This window comes from Vidua macroura, chromosome 4 (genome assembly GCF_024509145.1).
Source record: "Vidua macroura isolate BioBank_ID:100142 chromosome 4, ASM2450914v1, whole genome shotgun sequence".
NCBI lineage: Eukaryota > Metazoa > Chordata > Aves > Passeriformes > Viduidae > Vidua > Vidua macroura.
Genome location: NC_071574.1, coordinates 72417999 through 72434904, shown reverse-complemented (window position 1 = coordinate 72434904; position 16906 = coordinate 72417999). Strand labels below are relative to the sequence as shown.

At 50.5% G+C, this 16906-nt stretch overlaps 1 protein-coding gene across 1 annotated transcript in view; it reads right to left on the bottom strand.

Annotated features, from left to right (window-relative positions):
- Positions 1-237: 237 nt before the first annotated feature.
- Positions 238-16906, bottom strand: part of DYSF (dysferlin) — a 72634-nt gene continuing 55965 nt past the window's right edge. Inside the window, 6 exon segments of the mRNA XM_053975399.1 lie at positions 238-3318; positions 4793-4940; positions 5977-6086; positions 6875-7053; positions 7314-7413; positions 14774-14915. Of these exon segments, the coding sequence (XP_053831374.1) occupies positions 3280-3318; positions 4793-4940; positions 5977-6086; positions 6875-7053; positions 7314-7413; positions 14774-14915 (718 nt within the window). The 3' untranslated portion in view covers positions 238-3279.

Below are 16906 nucleotides of genomic sequence, written 5' to 3'. Positions count from 1 at the left end.
AGCCAGCAATTCCTTCAAAAGATCCCAGCCCAATCTCCCCTTTCCCAGTGGGAGCCATTCCCTGCCTCCTGTCCCTCTCTCCCTTGTCCCCAGTCCCTCTCCAGCTCTCCTGGAGCCCCTTCAGGGACTCTGAGGATTCCCTGGAATTTTCCCTCCTCCATAATCCCGATTTTCCCATTCCCACTCCCAAGAGGAGCCACAATTCCATCCCCACAATCAAAACACCGGGAACGGGAATGTTTCAGAGCATTTCTTTGGGAATCACAGTGCTTTGGGCATTATTGCAGATAAGGCAGGCACGGGTGATCCAGAACAAATTCCATCCAATTCCCTGGATAACCAGAAGCCACAGCTTCTTTCTACAGCTCCCACCTGGATTTGGAGGAGACACAACCAGGCCCAGAGCTGAATGTGGCTGTTTAGGAAAAAAAAAAAAAATGGGATGGAGTTGGTTTTTCCAGATGCTCCAACCTGAATTTACCCACCGGGATCCTCTTGACACGAAAACTGGACTGGGAGCACGGATTTCCTTCTGGAAATCTCTGCCTTTATGGAAACGGATGCCCTGGATCCTTCTCTCCCATCGCTGCTGACCCAGGTTTGCCAGGGGAATGCTGGGAATAAAATAGGATTTCCCACTGGAAGTGTCTCTGGAGTGAATCCCAAACTTCCAAGCCCATGCCGTTCCAGACATTCCACAATCCCAGGTTGCTCCAATCCTTATCCAAGCCGGCCTTGGACGTTCCAAAGGAAACCCATGGTTGGATTTTGATTCCTCGTTTTTCTGGGATAGACAGAGGTGTTCCCAAGAGGATGGGGGATGAGCATCCCATGTTTGGCATTCCAGCATGGATCACACATCCATTTGGGGCTTTTGGCTTGGGATCACGGGGAATTACACCAGGATGGGAAATCCCAGAATCCCTGCAAATCCAAGAGATATCAGACCTAAATTCCCACTGTGGATTCCAGGAGAGCACTCAGGGAATTCCAGATTCCCTCTGGCACAGCTGGATCCTGGTGGGACAGGAGCAGGACCAACATTCCCATAAAACCCAAATTCCCAATCCCAGCAAGGGCCAAACAGAAGCAACTTTTGTCCTCGGCTCCTCAGATCCTTTGGGATAATAAAACCTCTGGAAAATTGGAGCGAATCCTGGTGATTTGATGGTGGCTATAAACAGGGATGGGGGTGGGAATGGCGGTGGGAGGCTTTTAGGGAAAAACCAAAGGAAAACGAAGCATTTAACGATGGAAAATGAAACCTCCACCCTGGGATGTGCAAATCCAGAGCCGATTCCTTCGCTCCAACTTTTGGGAAGGGGCCATGGATCAGCCAAAGGTCAGCAGCAGGGATGGGGTTATAAATCCCTATAAATCCCTATAAATCCCAAAGCTGTGCGTTTTCTGTGCGGAAAACACGGAGAAGGAGCTGCCCTGTGCATTCCGGGAGATGTTTCAAAGAGAATCCCGGGATTTAATCCCCCATGGATTACATCCCCATCCAACGAAGCAGTTAGGCTGTTTTCCCGACTTTTTTAAGCACTGGCTTAAAATCCCGGCCAGAGCAGGGCAGGAGCTGCCATCAGCGGTTTTTCCCAGGAAATTGATCCCTCAGGATCACTTTTCCAGGCTCCTCGCTTGTTTGGAGCAGCCACAGCTCCAAGGAAAACATGGAATCAAGGGTAACTCTCATCCTGCTGAAGGGAGGGTGGGAAGATCCCAAATCAGCAAAGGTGTCGGAGCAGCCGGATATTAATGGGATTTTTCTGGTGGGAGAATGGGAGAAGATTCCTTGTGGGATGAGAATTTGAGGATTAACATCCTCCCAGCACTGGAAAACTCTGGGATTCATGGAATTATGGAACCATCCAGGGTGGGAAAGACCTCTGAGCTCAAGTTCAACCCTACCAAGGTCACAAATCCCCAAGTGCCACATCCCACGGGATCATCCCGCTCCAAGGACAGGAGGAGGGAACAGCAAAAGCAGGAATGTCCCAGCATTCCCATTGGATCAGTGGGAGGCTGAGCAGGTTGTGGATCATGGATTTGTTTGGGAAACAAATCCCGCCCTGGGACAGGTTTTTCGCTCCATTAACGCCTGGCAGAGGAGAGTATGGGTTGGGATGTTTTCCATATGAATCTTCGGGAATACAAGGGAAAACTGGCTGATTTTGAAGGAATATCAGTGAGGCTCAGCCTGGAGAAAAGGAGGATCAGGAGGGACCTTGTGGCTCTGCACAACCCCCTGAAGACTTGGAGCCAGATGGGAGCTGGGATCTGATCCCAGGGAAAAACAGGACAAGAGGGAACGGCTTCAGGTTGTCCCAGGAGAGGCTCAGGTTGGACATCAGCAGGAATTTCCGCATGGAAAGGGTGGTCAGGCCTTGGAAGTGCCCAGGGAGGTTTGGAATCCCCATCCCTGGAGGTTTCCAAGGAATTCCCAGATGTGGCACTCAGTGGGGATCAGGCGCAGCTTGGACGCGATGATCCCGAAGTTCTTTTCCGACCTCAGGGATTCTGGGATTCTGCAAATACTGCCACTACAAAGACCAAGAATTCCCACAAAAGTGGCTGGGAGACAGCGGGAGAAGAAGAAATCAAAGCCCAGCTGCTCCTGGGATTCCTCTCCCACTTGGAATGGGAGACCTGTGGGATTGTGGAGCAGCTCCAAGGGAAAACCAGCTCCAGAATTCCATGATGGAATGCAAAGGCCTCAAAATCCAAGAGAAACTGGGATTTTGTGGAGCGCCAGCTCCAAATCCCAGGTTTTGCACCACAGTCTTTCCCATTCCCATGATTTCAGCTTTAGGAATGCGACGTGTCATGCCAGGGATTCCGGTTTCCCAACACATTTTCCATAGGTTTAAAATACATATATGGGATAATACAGGGAAAAGGGAAACTGAGGCTGGATCAGAAAGTGAAAAGTGCTTGGAATCCGTGGGATTTGCACAGGCTGGCAAATCCTAAATCCTGCCCTGAGGATCCTCTGCACATTCCCAACTTATGGATGGAAAGGTCCTTTTCCCGCTCCCTCCTCGGATTTTTACTGGAATTTGGGATTTACCAACCAGAGCAGCCGGAAAACTCAAACAAAACACAGAAGGCTGGAAAACCAGGAATATTTTGATGGAGGCTTTGGTTAGGTGACGCTTCCCGGGTGGAATTCCAAAGGGAAGCGGAGTCTTTGGCAGCAGCTGGAGGCCCGGATGAGGTTGTTCCTTCTCCACTTCCAAAATTCCTTCCCAAAATTCCCAGGCAGGCACGGGAGCAGCTTCAGTTGAAAGGTTTCACCAGTTTCATAGCAGCGTAGTTCTGGAAGGATGGAAAAACATGGGAATCACTGGGAAAATGAGGGAACTGTTGGAAAAATAAGGGAATCATTGGGAAAATGAGGGAATCATTAGAAAAATGGGGGAATCACTGGAAGAATAAGGGGGTGATTGGGAGAATGAGGGAATCATTGGAAAAATGAGGGAATCACTGGAAAAATGAGGGAATCACTGGAAAAATGAGGGAATCGCTGGGAGAATAAGGGAATTATTGGAAAATGAGGGAATCACTGGAAAAAATGAGGGAATCACTGGAAGAATCACAGCCAAGGGAATTACTGGAAAAATAAGGGAATCGTTGGAAGAATTTGACAAGCACCGGGAGTCATTCCTGGATTTTGGTTGCTCTTCCCAAAAATTTTTAAGAGAAATTCCCACCTCTTCAAACCCTTGGAATAAATTTGGCCCCTCCCTCCAGCACCATCCCAGTGTCCAGCTGGTGGGATGCATTCCCAGTTTTCCTTGATTTGCTGTAGCCTCCTCCTCTCCTCTGGATCCCGCTGCTCCTTCCCATCCTCTGGGATTCCCACAAATCTCATGGATTCACCACCCAACCCCTGGCCCTGTATCCTTACAGCTCCTTTTTCCACGATCCCACAGGGACATCCAGGTGATGCCCCTTTGGAAAGGGGTCCTGGAGCATTCCCGAAGCTGTGCCAGGAATTTTCTGGAATGCAGAGCTTGCCAGCAGGGAGAAGCTCCTCCAGCCCTGCCCCATCCTCATTTATTCCAAGGACAAATCCAGCCAGCAGCTCCATGGAATTTTGCCAAAGGCAACCAAGGCAGGCAAAGCTATCCCAGAATTTTTTTCCCTCTGCATCCCAGAAAACTTTGGGATTTGTCCCAACACTTCATGTTGCTGAGGACACCCCAGGAATGACCTTCCCATGGTTTTTTTTGGGATCTCCACCATTCCTGATATCATGGAATTGCTGAGGTTGGAAAAGAGCCCCAACCCTTGTTCATCATTATCCATGTCCTCAAATGCGACATCTGGATGTTTTAGGAATAATTCCATGGATGGGAACTCCACCACTTCTCCAGGGCTGGGCACTGCTTTCCATGAGGGATTTTCCTCAATATCCAACCTAAAATTCCCTTGGAACAACTTGAGGACTTTTCCTCTTGTCCTGTTGTTCCCTGAGGGCAGATCCTAAATCCCACCTGGCTCTAAACTTTCAGGGAATTGTGGAGAGCCAGAAGGTCCCCCCTGATCCCACTTTTCTCCAGGATGAACCCCTTTCCCTCAGCTTTTCCTGGTGCTCCAGCCCCTTCTCAACTCCATTCCCATCCCTGGACATGCTCCAACCCCTCCATATTTTTCCCATGAGGATCCCAAACCCAAAAAATTCCCTTTTGAACCCGTTGTGTTCCTCAGCATGGAATTTTCCATCCCCCCTGAATCCACCACCCCTCAGATCTTGGCCAATCCCTGTCCTCTCCCAGCCGCTCCATACCGGGAAGGCGTAGACGAAGATTCCCAGGAAAAGCAGCAGGATGAAGAGGAGGATGGCCAGGATCAGCACCCACTTGTAGCGGCGCCACAGGATGAACTTCAGGGTCTTGTACGGGGACGTGAACCACAGGAAGGAGGTCTCGGGACGCCTGGAGCCAAGGGAAGGGGAGGTCACCTTGGAATTTCATCCTCCTGGACTCCCAATCCCACCCGCCTTGGTGGTCCCAGACCAGCCTCGAAATCCCACTGGATTGGTGATCCAGGCCAGCTTCCCAATCCCACTGGAATGTGTCAGCTCCTCATCCCTCTGGGGATGTCCCATCAATGTCCACCTTGGTGGTTCAGACCAGTCTCCCAAATCCTGCTGGATTGGTGATCCAGACCAGACTCCCAATCCCAATGGATTCATGGTCCAGAGCAGCTTCCCAATCCCACTGCTCTCAGGTCTTCCATCTTTCTGGATACATCCTATGAATGTTCTCCTTGGTGGTCCAGACCTGTCTCCCAAATCTCATTGAACTGGTGGTCCAGACCAGCCTCCCAATCCCACTGGATTTATGGTCCAGACCAGCCTCCCAGTCCCACTGGACTGGTGATCCAGGCCATCTTCCCAATCCCACAGGAATGTGTCAGCTTTCCATCCCTCTGGGTATGTCCCATCAACACCCTCCTTTGTGATCCAGACCAGTCTTCCAGTCCCACTGGACTGGTGGTCCAGATCAGTCCCCCAAATCTAGATTGGTGATCCAAACCAGACTCCAAATCCCACTGGATTCATGATCCAGACCAGCCTCCCAGTCCCACTGGATTCATGGTCCAGACCAGTTTCCAAATTCCACTGGATTCATGGTCCAGACCAGTTTCCAAATCCCACTGGATTCATGATCCAGACCAGTTTCCAAATCCCACTGGATTCATGGTCCAGACCAGCTTCCAAATCCCACTGGATTCATGGTCCAGACCAGCTTCCAAATCCCACTGGATTCATGGTCCAGACCAACTTCCCAGTTCCACAGAACTGGTCCTCCAGACCTCCCTCCCAATCCCCACCAGTTCAGCGTGGATCCCACCCAGCTGCAAACCCAGTTCAGCCCAGTTCCCTTCCAGCTGGAAACCCAGAATTCCCATTTGGTCCTCGAGAATTCCATGCCCTGGTGGTTGCTTTTCCATTCGGGATGTTCTTACTTGGGATCCTCCAGCCTGGGGTTCATGTTTGGCTCATCCCGTCCCATCCCGGCTGGACGCTCCTCGTGCTCCTGTTCCGCCACGATTTCCAAAGTCATCTCCAGTTTGCCCTGCATGCATTAAACAAAAACTTATTTATTATCCCAAAAAACAGGGGGAAAGGTGAGGAATGAACATGGGATGGAAAATAGGGATTGGGGAAAGAAAATATGCTTTGAGCAGAACCAAACCACTCCCAACAATGACCAGGATCCCAGAGATCCTTCACCTGTCACGGGAGATATTCCAGGAAATCCCGGACCCCACTGCCACCCAAATTAGGGCAACCACAGAATCCCAGGATCGCTGAGGCTGGAAAAACCTCTGGGATCAAGTCCAAGCTGTGACCGATCATCACTGAGTGCCACATCCAGTCTTTCCCAATTCCCTGATTCCCCATTTCCCTGGAACCAGCTCAGGTTTTTTTGGTTGAATGACCCAGTTCCCTGCCTGGATTCCCTCAATCCACCAAAACCTGGAACAGGAGCCCAGACACCTTTAAATCTATCTCTGGGACAGCTGGAATTTTTTCCTGGTGTTTAGGACACAAGATTGTTGGGAATAGTTGTGATACGGAATCAAATTTGGTAGCGCGTTCCAAAAACCAGGGTGAAAATCCCACAAAACCAATCGTTCCTCTGCACGGTGCCGGAAAACTTCCAGCCAACCACAGCTGGTCCGACTGGATCCACCAAATCTCCAGCTGGAAATGGAATTTCTTGCCCTGGCTTGAATTGAATGAAGATTTCAGGGAATTCTGGAACGGTTTGGATTGGGAAGGAATTTAAAGCCTTGGACGCTTACAGGGATGGGAACCGGAGTGAAAGATCCAAGGAAAAACATGGAGAGGTCACTTTACCGCCAGGATCTTCTGCTGGTTCTGCTCGGCCACACAGGGCCACCAGCCCTTGACGGTTTTCTGCTCGAAGAGGGACACGGAGCGGCTGGAGGACAGGGAATCATCCACAAGATCCAAGGAACACTTTTCTGCCGTCTTGGCAGGCTTGGGCATCCTGTTGAGATCCATCTGGATGGACCCTGCAGGGAAGAACATTCCAGGTGAGACATCCCAGTGGGAAAATCCTTAAAACATGGAATGCTCCCCGATCCCATGGAGTTTGGGCAACCCCAACCATCCCAATCCGAACTCCCAACTTTCACTGTCCCAGGTGGCTCCAAGCCCCATCCAACCTGGCATTGGACACTTCCAGGGATGAGGCACCCACAGCTTGTCCGGACAACCTGTGCCAGTGATGTTTTCCCTTTTTTTGGGATGGATCCCAAAATTCCCAACTTACCCAAATAGTCGTCGAAGGAGAACTTGTCGTTGTCCCAGATCTGGAGGATCAGCTGGGGTGGGATCTTGTTTTCTGTCTTGTCCAAGCTCCAGAAGTGTTCCTAAAATCCCACCGGGAAAGAAACCACGGGAAAATTAAAGATTCATTGGGAGAAATGGGCAGAGCCTGGCTCTGGAAATCTTGGAATTCCTGGGTTGTCCTGCTGTGGATCTGCAGGAGCGCAGGCTCTGGAAAACTCTTGGATAAGGATAATCAGTGGAAAACCCAAGATGCGTCTGGAAGGTGTTGGCAACAATTTATGCCTTAATTTAATGATTTAAATTAATGTAATTGAATTTATTTAAATAGTTTAATTTGATTTAATGTAATGTAGGAAATGGCTCCATGGGATCCCAAACAGGATTCTTAGGAGCAGCAGAAATTCCCACAATTCCAATGAGGGTGACTCTCCAGGGTGAAGAGAACAATGAGCGTTGAGTGCTGGCGCTGCCAAACTTCAACCTTCCTCCTAATTCATGGAAAAATATGGGATTGACACTAAATCAGCACTTCCGGCAGGGGATTCCCAAGGATTCCTTCCCTTCCAGATCTGCCATGGCTCCAGTCTGCTCCCAGGTCTGTCACAGGCAGTGGGACAACCTGAGACCATCATATTCCAGTCCCACCTTCAGGCCACCCATGGCTCCTGAATTAATTATGGAATATGGATATGGAAAGGATGATTCCAAGGGATCCCAGGAATCTGCTAATATCACACTGGTTGCTCCAATCCCAGGTGGATCCAACCTGGCCTTGGGCACTGCCAGGGATCCAGGGGCAGCCACAGCTGCTCTGGGAATTCCAGCCCAGCCCCTCCCCACCCTCCCAGCCAGGAATTCCTTCAAAAGATCCCAGCCCAATCTCCCCTTTCCCAGTGGGAGCCATTCCCTGGCTCCTGTCCCTCTCTCCCTTGTCCCCAGTCCCTCTCCAGCTCTCCTGGAGCCCCTCCAGGCCCTGCAAGGGACTCTGAGCTCTGCTTGGAGCCTTCTCTTCTCCAGGAGAACATTCCCAAGTTATCCATCAGTTCTGCACCCCAGAATGAGGAATATCCACTGCCTGGGAAGCAGAATCTGCATCACTATTTCCACATGTGAAAACAGGATTTTTTTTCCATCCGGGATCTAACACCGCTGTTGGGATGCCTGGGAGTTAGGATTAAGAATCCCAGAATCCCTGCGGTTGGAAAATCCTTTTGGGATCAGCGAGTCCAAGAGGCGCCCAATCCCCACCTCAGCATCCAGGAATTCCTTGGACATCTCCAGGGATGGGGACTCCAAACCTCCCTGGGCACTTCCACCCTTCCCATTTAAAAAATTCCACCTGATGTCCAAAAAGAAATGCTGGGATAAAGGAGAAAGACAAAATCCACCCAAAGCTGAGGGATTGTTGGGATTGTTATTCCTGGCTCCAGCAAAGAGCAGGAAAATCCCAGTGGGATTCCTGACACCCCTCCAAGGGTGTCCCAGCAGCAATTCCTCTTGGAAGTGTCAGAAATGACGGGATTTAATTAAAACCAGGAAACTCCAGCGTTATTCACCCGTCGCTCCATAAATTCACCCGAAGACTCGGATTCATTATTTCATCCAATATTAAATTATAAAAAAGGCGGAAAAACGTGTCACATTCCACAGGAACACAAATATTCCAGCTGGGAGTCTGTGGGCACTCCAATCCCGTTGGATTCATTTTAAGAGATCCCCCTGGATGGTTCTGTTTCAATTTTGCTCCGTTCCCTGCCTGGTTTGGGGAAAATGTGCCAGGAATTTTGCATTGGAGCATTTTATGGATGCATTTGAGATATTGGATAATCGAGAAATCCCAAAGAAAATCTATGGAAAGTTCCCTCTCTCCCCTGTGCTGGTTGCAGTGGGTTGGGATGGATGTTTATCCAGGGGGATTTTACCCAACTTTTCCAGCCGTTTTGAATTAGAACTGCTAAAAAAGGGGAAGAGTTGATGTTGATTCTTCCCTGTCCCAGAAACTGGGGAAAGAAGGGATCCACAGGGATCCAGGAGCCATGGATCCATGGATAACAAAGCTGGGATGACCTCAGGAGGAGCTGGAAAATTCCAAGGTGGCAGAACCATCTCCAAGGTGAACACCACCAGCTCCTTTGGATTGTCTCTCCAGGAGAAATCCAGGTGCCCATCTAAGCTTGGCTTGGAAAAGTGGGAAATATAAGGAATTGTGGACTGGTTTGGGCAGGAAGGGACCCTCAAGACCACCTCATTTCCCAGCTGAAATGTTCCCTGGAAAGGAAATTTCCATAAGCTCCATGTCCTCCAGGTGCCTCTTCTTCCCAGTGAATTCCTGGCTCAGAGGTTCATCCCATCATTCCTACATTCCATGGAAGTGTCCACGCTCCAGGCACATCCCACGTTCCCTTCTGGGTTGATGCAACTTCCCGAGGATTCGTTGGAATTTCTCATGGCCCCATCCCATCCACGCAGAGCCAAAACTGAGGAAAACCTCACTCTCGGGATCATCTCCCACCTATCCCAACTGGATCTGTGTCCCTCGGGATAATGAAACTGAAGGAAAGGTTGGATGGGATATTGGGAAGGAATTCCGGGCTGTGAGGATGGGGAGGAGCTGGGGTGGAATTCCCAGAGAAGCCGTGGCTGTCCCATCCCTGGAAGTGTCCAAGGCCAGGTTGGACAGGGCTTGGATCCACCTGGGACAGTGGGAGGTGTCCCTGGATCGGCTTTAAGGTCCTTTCCATTCCAAACCATTCCACGATTCCACAGAACTGCTGGCAAACCCAGCAGACTTTGGGATTCCACCTTCCCTCCTTCCCACTGCAATGTCCAAGGAAAAAGGGAACAAAACATTGGCTCTGCGCTCTCTGCATCCCAATCCCTCAGAACAACATCCCGGCATTCCAGGGATAACTCAGGTGGGGCTCGACCGTTTCCAGGTGGGAATTCAATGCTCCATCTCTCCAAATTCCCCTTTTTTTTGGTTTTTTTTTTTAATGGAAAAACACCATAAAATATCACTTTGCCGGACACAAAACCTCCCTGCTCCGAGCCCTGTCCAGCTGGGGACACCCAGAGCTCCGCTGGAAAGGCAGGAAAAGGAACAGGGAATTGGGAAGTGGGAATTTGATGCCGAGTGAAGTTTATGGGTCCCTTTCAAGGCAGCGTGAAATTCGCTTCCATGATTAAATCGAGCTCCGAACATTCCCTATAAAAACAACCCGGAGCGTGAAATTTATATCCCGGCCTTGTCCAAGCCACGGGGAAAAAAAGGCTGGAATTATTGTTTGGGGGTTTGTTTTCCAAGTGAGGGGAGGCTCTGGGATATTTCATGGGTTTTTGTGGATAAAGCAGCAGGGAAAAAATCGGCTCCGATTCCCGGGAAAGTATTGACAGGGCTGCGTTTCTCCTGGACTGTGGATGTGCTCCAGAATACAAAGGAGGAAACCTGATTTTTGGGAAGGAGAGGAAGTCTGCTCCCAAAAAGTCCCATTTCAGGTGCATCCTGCAGGAATTTGGGACATTCAGGAGACTCCCCTTGGATGTCACAGAATCCCTGAGGTTGGAAAATCCCTCCAGGATCATTCGGTCCAAGCTGTGCCCAATCCCCACCTTGGCACGGAGTGTCGCATCCAGGAATTCCTTGGACACCTGCAGGAATGGGGATTCCAAACCTCCCTGGGCACTTCCAAGGCCTGACCACCCTTTCCATGAGGAAATTCCTGCTGATGTCCAACCTGAGCCTCCCCTGGCACAACCTGAGGCTGCTCCCTCTTATCCTGTTTTTCCCTGGGATCAGATCCCAGCTCCCACCTGGCTCAAATATTCCAGGAAGTTGTGGAGAGCCAAAAGGTCCCTCTGGATCCTCCTTTTCTCCAGGCTGAGCCCCTTTCCCAGCTCCTTCAGGAATTCTCCATCCCCTTCCCAGCTCCATTCCCTTCCCTGGACATGCTCCAGCCCCTCCATGTCCATAAGAATCCCAAAGCTGGCCCCAGCACATCCATGGAGATGCCGTCTGCTCCGACATTCCATTCAAACCCTTTCCTACCCTAAAGAACTTCCCAGATCGGATGTAGCAACCACATCCAGCTGCTGCTGGAATTGGCACGGGAAGCTGAACGTTCCAAAACCAATTCCATGCATTTTCCACCCCGTGGCACCTGTGGGATGTGGGAGCCGAGCTCTTCCCTGCATGGATGCCCAGGAAAATGAGATCCACATCCAGGTGACCTCGGATTGTCCTGGTTGTCCCATGACCCATCCGGTAACAGGCTTAACTGGGAATCCAAAGTTTAAATTTCCAAGTTAGGCTGGATTTTAGGGAAAATTCCTTCATGGAAAGAGTTTTCCAGCCATGCAGAGGCTGCACAGGGAAACGATGGAATGTCCATCCCTGGAATGATCTAAAATCCCTCTGGATGTGGCACTTGGGGACGTGGTCAGTGGTGGCCTTGGCAGAGCTGGTGGTGTTAGAAGGCTTTTCCAACCAAAATCATTCCATGATTTTATCAGTTTCCATCCCAGAAACTGTTTTCCTGCAGGACTCAAAAACCTGGGAATGTGCTCTTCCCATGCAGCCAACATGGTTTGAATTTTCCAGGGCTGGAAGAGAAAGATGGCACCAAAAAAAGCGGGGAACAAAGATGGAAATTTGAAAGGAATGCCGAGAAAAGCATTAAAAAAGCATTTCCATGCTTTCTGAAGAGCTGTCCTAAAGATGGGAATATTTCTCTTCCATGAAAATATTTTGGAAACTCGGGATTGGGAGAAATTCCCCTCTCAGAAGGAGAAGAAAAATCTTAATAACATTAATCCAGCCAGGAAAGTTATGGAAAACCGTCCTGAAGTAGTTGGAAGATTCAGAAAAGCAGGGAAAAGAGCAGCACCTGGGTTTTCAATGGTTTTCCCTGGATTTCCAGGCTCCCAAGCACCCCAGGCGTTCCCATCAGACCAAAATAACATGGACACCATCTTATCCAGGGGCATCCTTGGGGTTTTTTTTGGAGACAGTATTTGCAACCTGACTTGGGATGACCCATGGAGTCCTCACCTACAGGAATTCCAGCTCTGGAATTCCCAGCATGGGAAGGACCTGGAGCTCTTGGAGCAACCCAGAGGAGGCACCAGGATGATCAGAGGGATGGAGCGGCTCTGCCGTGGGAAAGGCTGGGAGAGTTGGGATTGCTGGAATTGGAAGGGAAAACTCCAGGCAGAGCTCAGAGCCCCTCCAGGGCCTGAAGGGGCTCCAGGAGAGCTGGAATTTAGGACAAGGCCTGCAGGGACAGGAGGCAGGGAATGGCTCCCACTGGGAAAGGGGAGATTGGGCTGGGATCTTGGCAAGGAATTCCTGGCTGGGAGGGTGGGGAGGGGCTGGGCTGGAATTCCCAGATTTGCTGTGGCTGCCCCTGGATCCCTGGCAGTGCCCAAGGCCAGGTTGGACATTGGGACTCTGGGATAGTGGAATTTGTCCCTGGATGGAAGTGGCTAAGCTTTAAGCTCCCTTCCCACCCAAATTATTCCATAATTCCATGATTCCTAATCCACCTGGCCACGCTCCTGGGAGCTCCGGCACGGAGCAAACAAAGGAGAACCACTGGAAAACTCTTTCCCTCCCGGCCCGGTTAGGCACAGGTGGTTTTGAGCAGCTCCCAATGCCCCACAGTCGCTCCCAACCTTTGATTGAAATTCCACCTTCCAGCGCCTGCCTTTCCAGCCGGGATTTTTACGGCCGCAGGAACCAAGCCGGAGTTCAAACAGCACATGGCGAGATCAAAAAATTCCCGGGGCCGGAATGCTCCACCCGGCTTTTCCTTCATTATTCTAGCCTTTACAGAGAGCTTTTACAAGGTGTTTATTTTCGGATCCAGCATTGGAAGCCATGTGGTGGGAAAAGATTCCAGATCGGCACAGCGGGATGGATTTGCTTAAAGGGGTTTATGGAGGGGGTCTTGGCTTTTTCCAAGCGGGATAATTGGATGTAGTACACCCTGTACTTGGGATTTGTGGGATATGAAGCGTGAAATGGGCCCGGCTGGGATTCTGTCAATCATTGGAACTGCCCGGCAAGGGCTTTGGAAGTTGGGAATTGTCTGGGATGGGGGATTTGCTTGGCATCTTCCCAGCCGAGGCGCTGGTTCCATGGAAAATAAGATGGGATGGGGATCTCGGTGGGTTTTTGGGGATCACAGGGGATTTTTGGGGATGGTCCCATTGCAAGCAGGAATCTTTGGGCACCTCATATTCCATGAATACTGAGGCTGAGCAAAAGCAGGGAGCAGGGATCATGGGATCATGGGATCACTGAGGTTGGAAAATCCTCCAGGATCATCAAGGTCAATTCGGGATCGATGTCCACCTTGGCACTGAAGTGCCACATCCAGGAATTACTTGGACACTTCCAGGGATGGGGATTCCAAACCTCCCTGGGCACTTCCAAGGCCTGACCACCCTTCCCATGAGGAAATTCCTGCTGATGTCCCAAATCCTCAAGGGCTGAAGGCTCGGGATGAGGTGGTTGAAGGACTTTGAGCCTCCAGGGAGGTGCCACAGGAAGCCGGGATTTTCCCTGCTGTCCACAGACCACAAAGAGCCAAAAATCACAGAATCATGGAATGGTTTGGGTTGGAAGGGACCTTAAAGATGATCCAGTTCCACCCCCTGACATGGATAGGGAATTTCCATTGGATTGTTCCTCTTAATCCTTTTAATCTCCAGGTGAAGGAAATTTAAATTAATTGATCTCCTCTATTGTTCGGTGTCCAGTTTTCCCTAATTCCCATCATTTCCATCATCCAATTTTCCCCTGCATCATTCCATGCACCCATCCCGATCCCATTCCTGTTTGCTTCCTTCCATGCAATTCCCATGAACTGATCCAAGGAACACCTGGAGCAGCTGGAGGAACAAGGGGATCAAAATCCCATCCAAAAAACCCCATCCACTTCAACTCCCAATCCAATCCTCTCCCTGAATCCAAAGCTTTTCTTCCAGTGACACATCCCAACCCATGTTCCCATCAGGAATTTGGAGTCAGCTCCTTCCTTTTCCCATTTTTAGCCTTTTCAGGAAGTTTTTGCACGGCACGACGCCTGTTATTCCATGCTGGAAAACAGAGGTTCCCACCAAACCATCCCCATGGAATCTCCATCTTCAGCTTTGGAATATCCCTGTTGTCAAAGAGCATTTGGACACTTGCTCCAGTATTTTTCCTGCTCCAGCCTGGATAAATCTTTCCCGGAGGGATCAGTATCTCAAAAAAAATCACCTCTAATTCCAACCCCATTTTGCTTCTGAATGCAGATTTTTTAGCAAAATTCCCAAAATTTCGCTGTCAACACCACGGATAGGCCAAGCTTTGCACGGCTCTGCTTGTGAAAGTCTGAAATTCCCGTTGCACCCCAGGATTCCCACGAGGATGCAGGAATTCCATCCGGGACCACTCACCTTCTTGGCCACGTGGCACATCTGCTCCGCCGGGAGATAATCGAAGGGAAAGACGAATCTCCAGTTGAAATTCCCTTCTCCTCCCATGGATCTGTAGTGGACATCTGTCTTCTGCTTGTTCTCCTCGTGTCCCACCAGCCACCTGCCAGGGACAAACAGAGCCCATGGGAAATCGGGATCGTGGCAAGGATTTGGGATCTCGCCCAATGTCACAACGTCCCTGAGTGGGAAATGGAATATTCCCGATCCCGGTGGCTGCTGGGGGTGGGGAAAACCTGGAGATGGGAGAGGGAATGCAGCAGTCCCAGAGCTGGGAGATGAATCAGTGCTGGGGCTAGCAAGTCCAGAACTACGGAATCATGGAATGGTTTGGGATGGAAGGGTTTTAAGGATCATCCCATCCCACCCCAGGCAGAGACAGTGACATCTTTCCTTATCCCAGGTGGATCCAAGCCCCATCCAGCCTGGCTTTGGACACTGCCAGGGATCCAGGGGCAGCCACAGCAAATCTGGGAATTCCAGCCCAGCCCCTCCCCACCCTCCCAGCCAGCAATTCCTTGCCAAGATCCCAGCCCAATCTCCCCTTTCCCACTGGGAGCCATTCCCTGCCTCCTGTCCCTCTGTCCCTTGTCCCCAGTCCCTCTCCAGCTCTCCTGGAGCCCCTTCAGGGACTCTCAGCATTCCCTGGAGTTTTCCCTTTTCCAGGTGAATATTCCCAGAACTCTCAACCTGAACATTCCTTGGAAATCCCTTTCCACTGCTCGACAGCTTTTCCATGAAGAATTTTTCCCTAATACCCAGTCTAGGATTTCCAGGTTCCAGAGGCAGCAATGGATGGAAGGAACGTTCCCCACTGGATTCCCGATCCATAGGTAGATCCTGAGGCACAAATGGATCATTTCACCCATTCCCAATAGGGTTTTTCAGGATGACTTTCCTTTGGGCTGGAAGATGTGGAAGCTGAGCAAGGCTTTACTCATTTCAAGCCTTGCAGGATTTTCTTGGATGCTAAAAATTGGGAAAGGGATCTCAGCAACCCCTGGATGATCCCACTTTTCCAGCAGCACAACTTTTAGGAGGCCCAAAAGGCACGGAACAGCTCAACCGGAGCTGATAACAACAGACTTGATGAGAATACCAGGAAAACTGCACGGCATTCTGGATTTACAGGGGGGGAACCAGGATTGTAAACCAGGGATTTACAGTCTGCTCCCAAATCCCACCTCTTCCTGCCCATAAATCCCCAAAAAGCACAAAAAAAGGAACTCCCTTGGCTGGGATTGCACCATTGGAAACAAGATAAATCCTAAATGGGGAAGGGAAGGGAAGGGAAGGGAAGGGAAGGGAAGGGAAGGGAAGGGAAGGGAAGGGAAGGGAAGGGAAGGGAAGGGAAGGGAAGGGAAGGGAAGGGAAGGGAAGGGAAGGGAAGGGAAGGGAAGGGAAGGGAAGGGAAGGGAAGGGAAGGGAAGGGAAGGGAAGGGAAGGGAAGGGAAGGGAAGGGAAGGGAAGGGAAGGGAAGGGAAGGGAAGGGAAGGGAAGGGAAGGGAAGGGAAGGGAAGGGAAGGGAAGGGAAGGGAAGGGAAGGGAAGGGAAGGGAAGGGAAGGGAAGGGAAGGGAAGGGATTGTGCCAGAGGGGCTGTTTCCAGGAATAAAGGGAATTCCAAAGAAAGCAGCCATGCAAATAATCCAACCTATGAGCATAGGAAAGGAGCTGGGAATGAGCAGACAACGAGCTCCTCTCCCCATGGCCAGGCTGCTCCCACATCTTATCCCACTATGGAAACATCCAAGTAGTCCAAGGAAAAATACTGCCATGGGATCATCCCAGAGGTGTCAAGAAAAAGGTTGTGAGCTCAGCAGAGACGTGTCTTCCAAAAAGACACATCTCCACATCTCTGGATCCAGAGATGGAGAGGTGTGGATCTGTGGCTGGAAAGGTGTGGATCCATAATTGGAGAGGTGTGGATCCATGGCTGGAGAAGGGTGGATCCATTATTTGAGAGTGTGGATCCACAGTTGGAGAGGTGGATCCACAGTTGGAGAGGTGGGGATCCATATTCGGAGAGGTGTGGATCCATAGCTGGAGAGGTGGATCCATAGTTGGAAAGGTGGATCCATAGTTGGAAAGGTGGA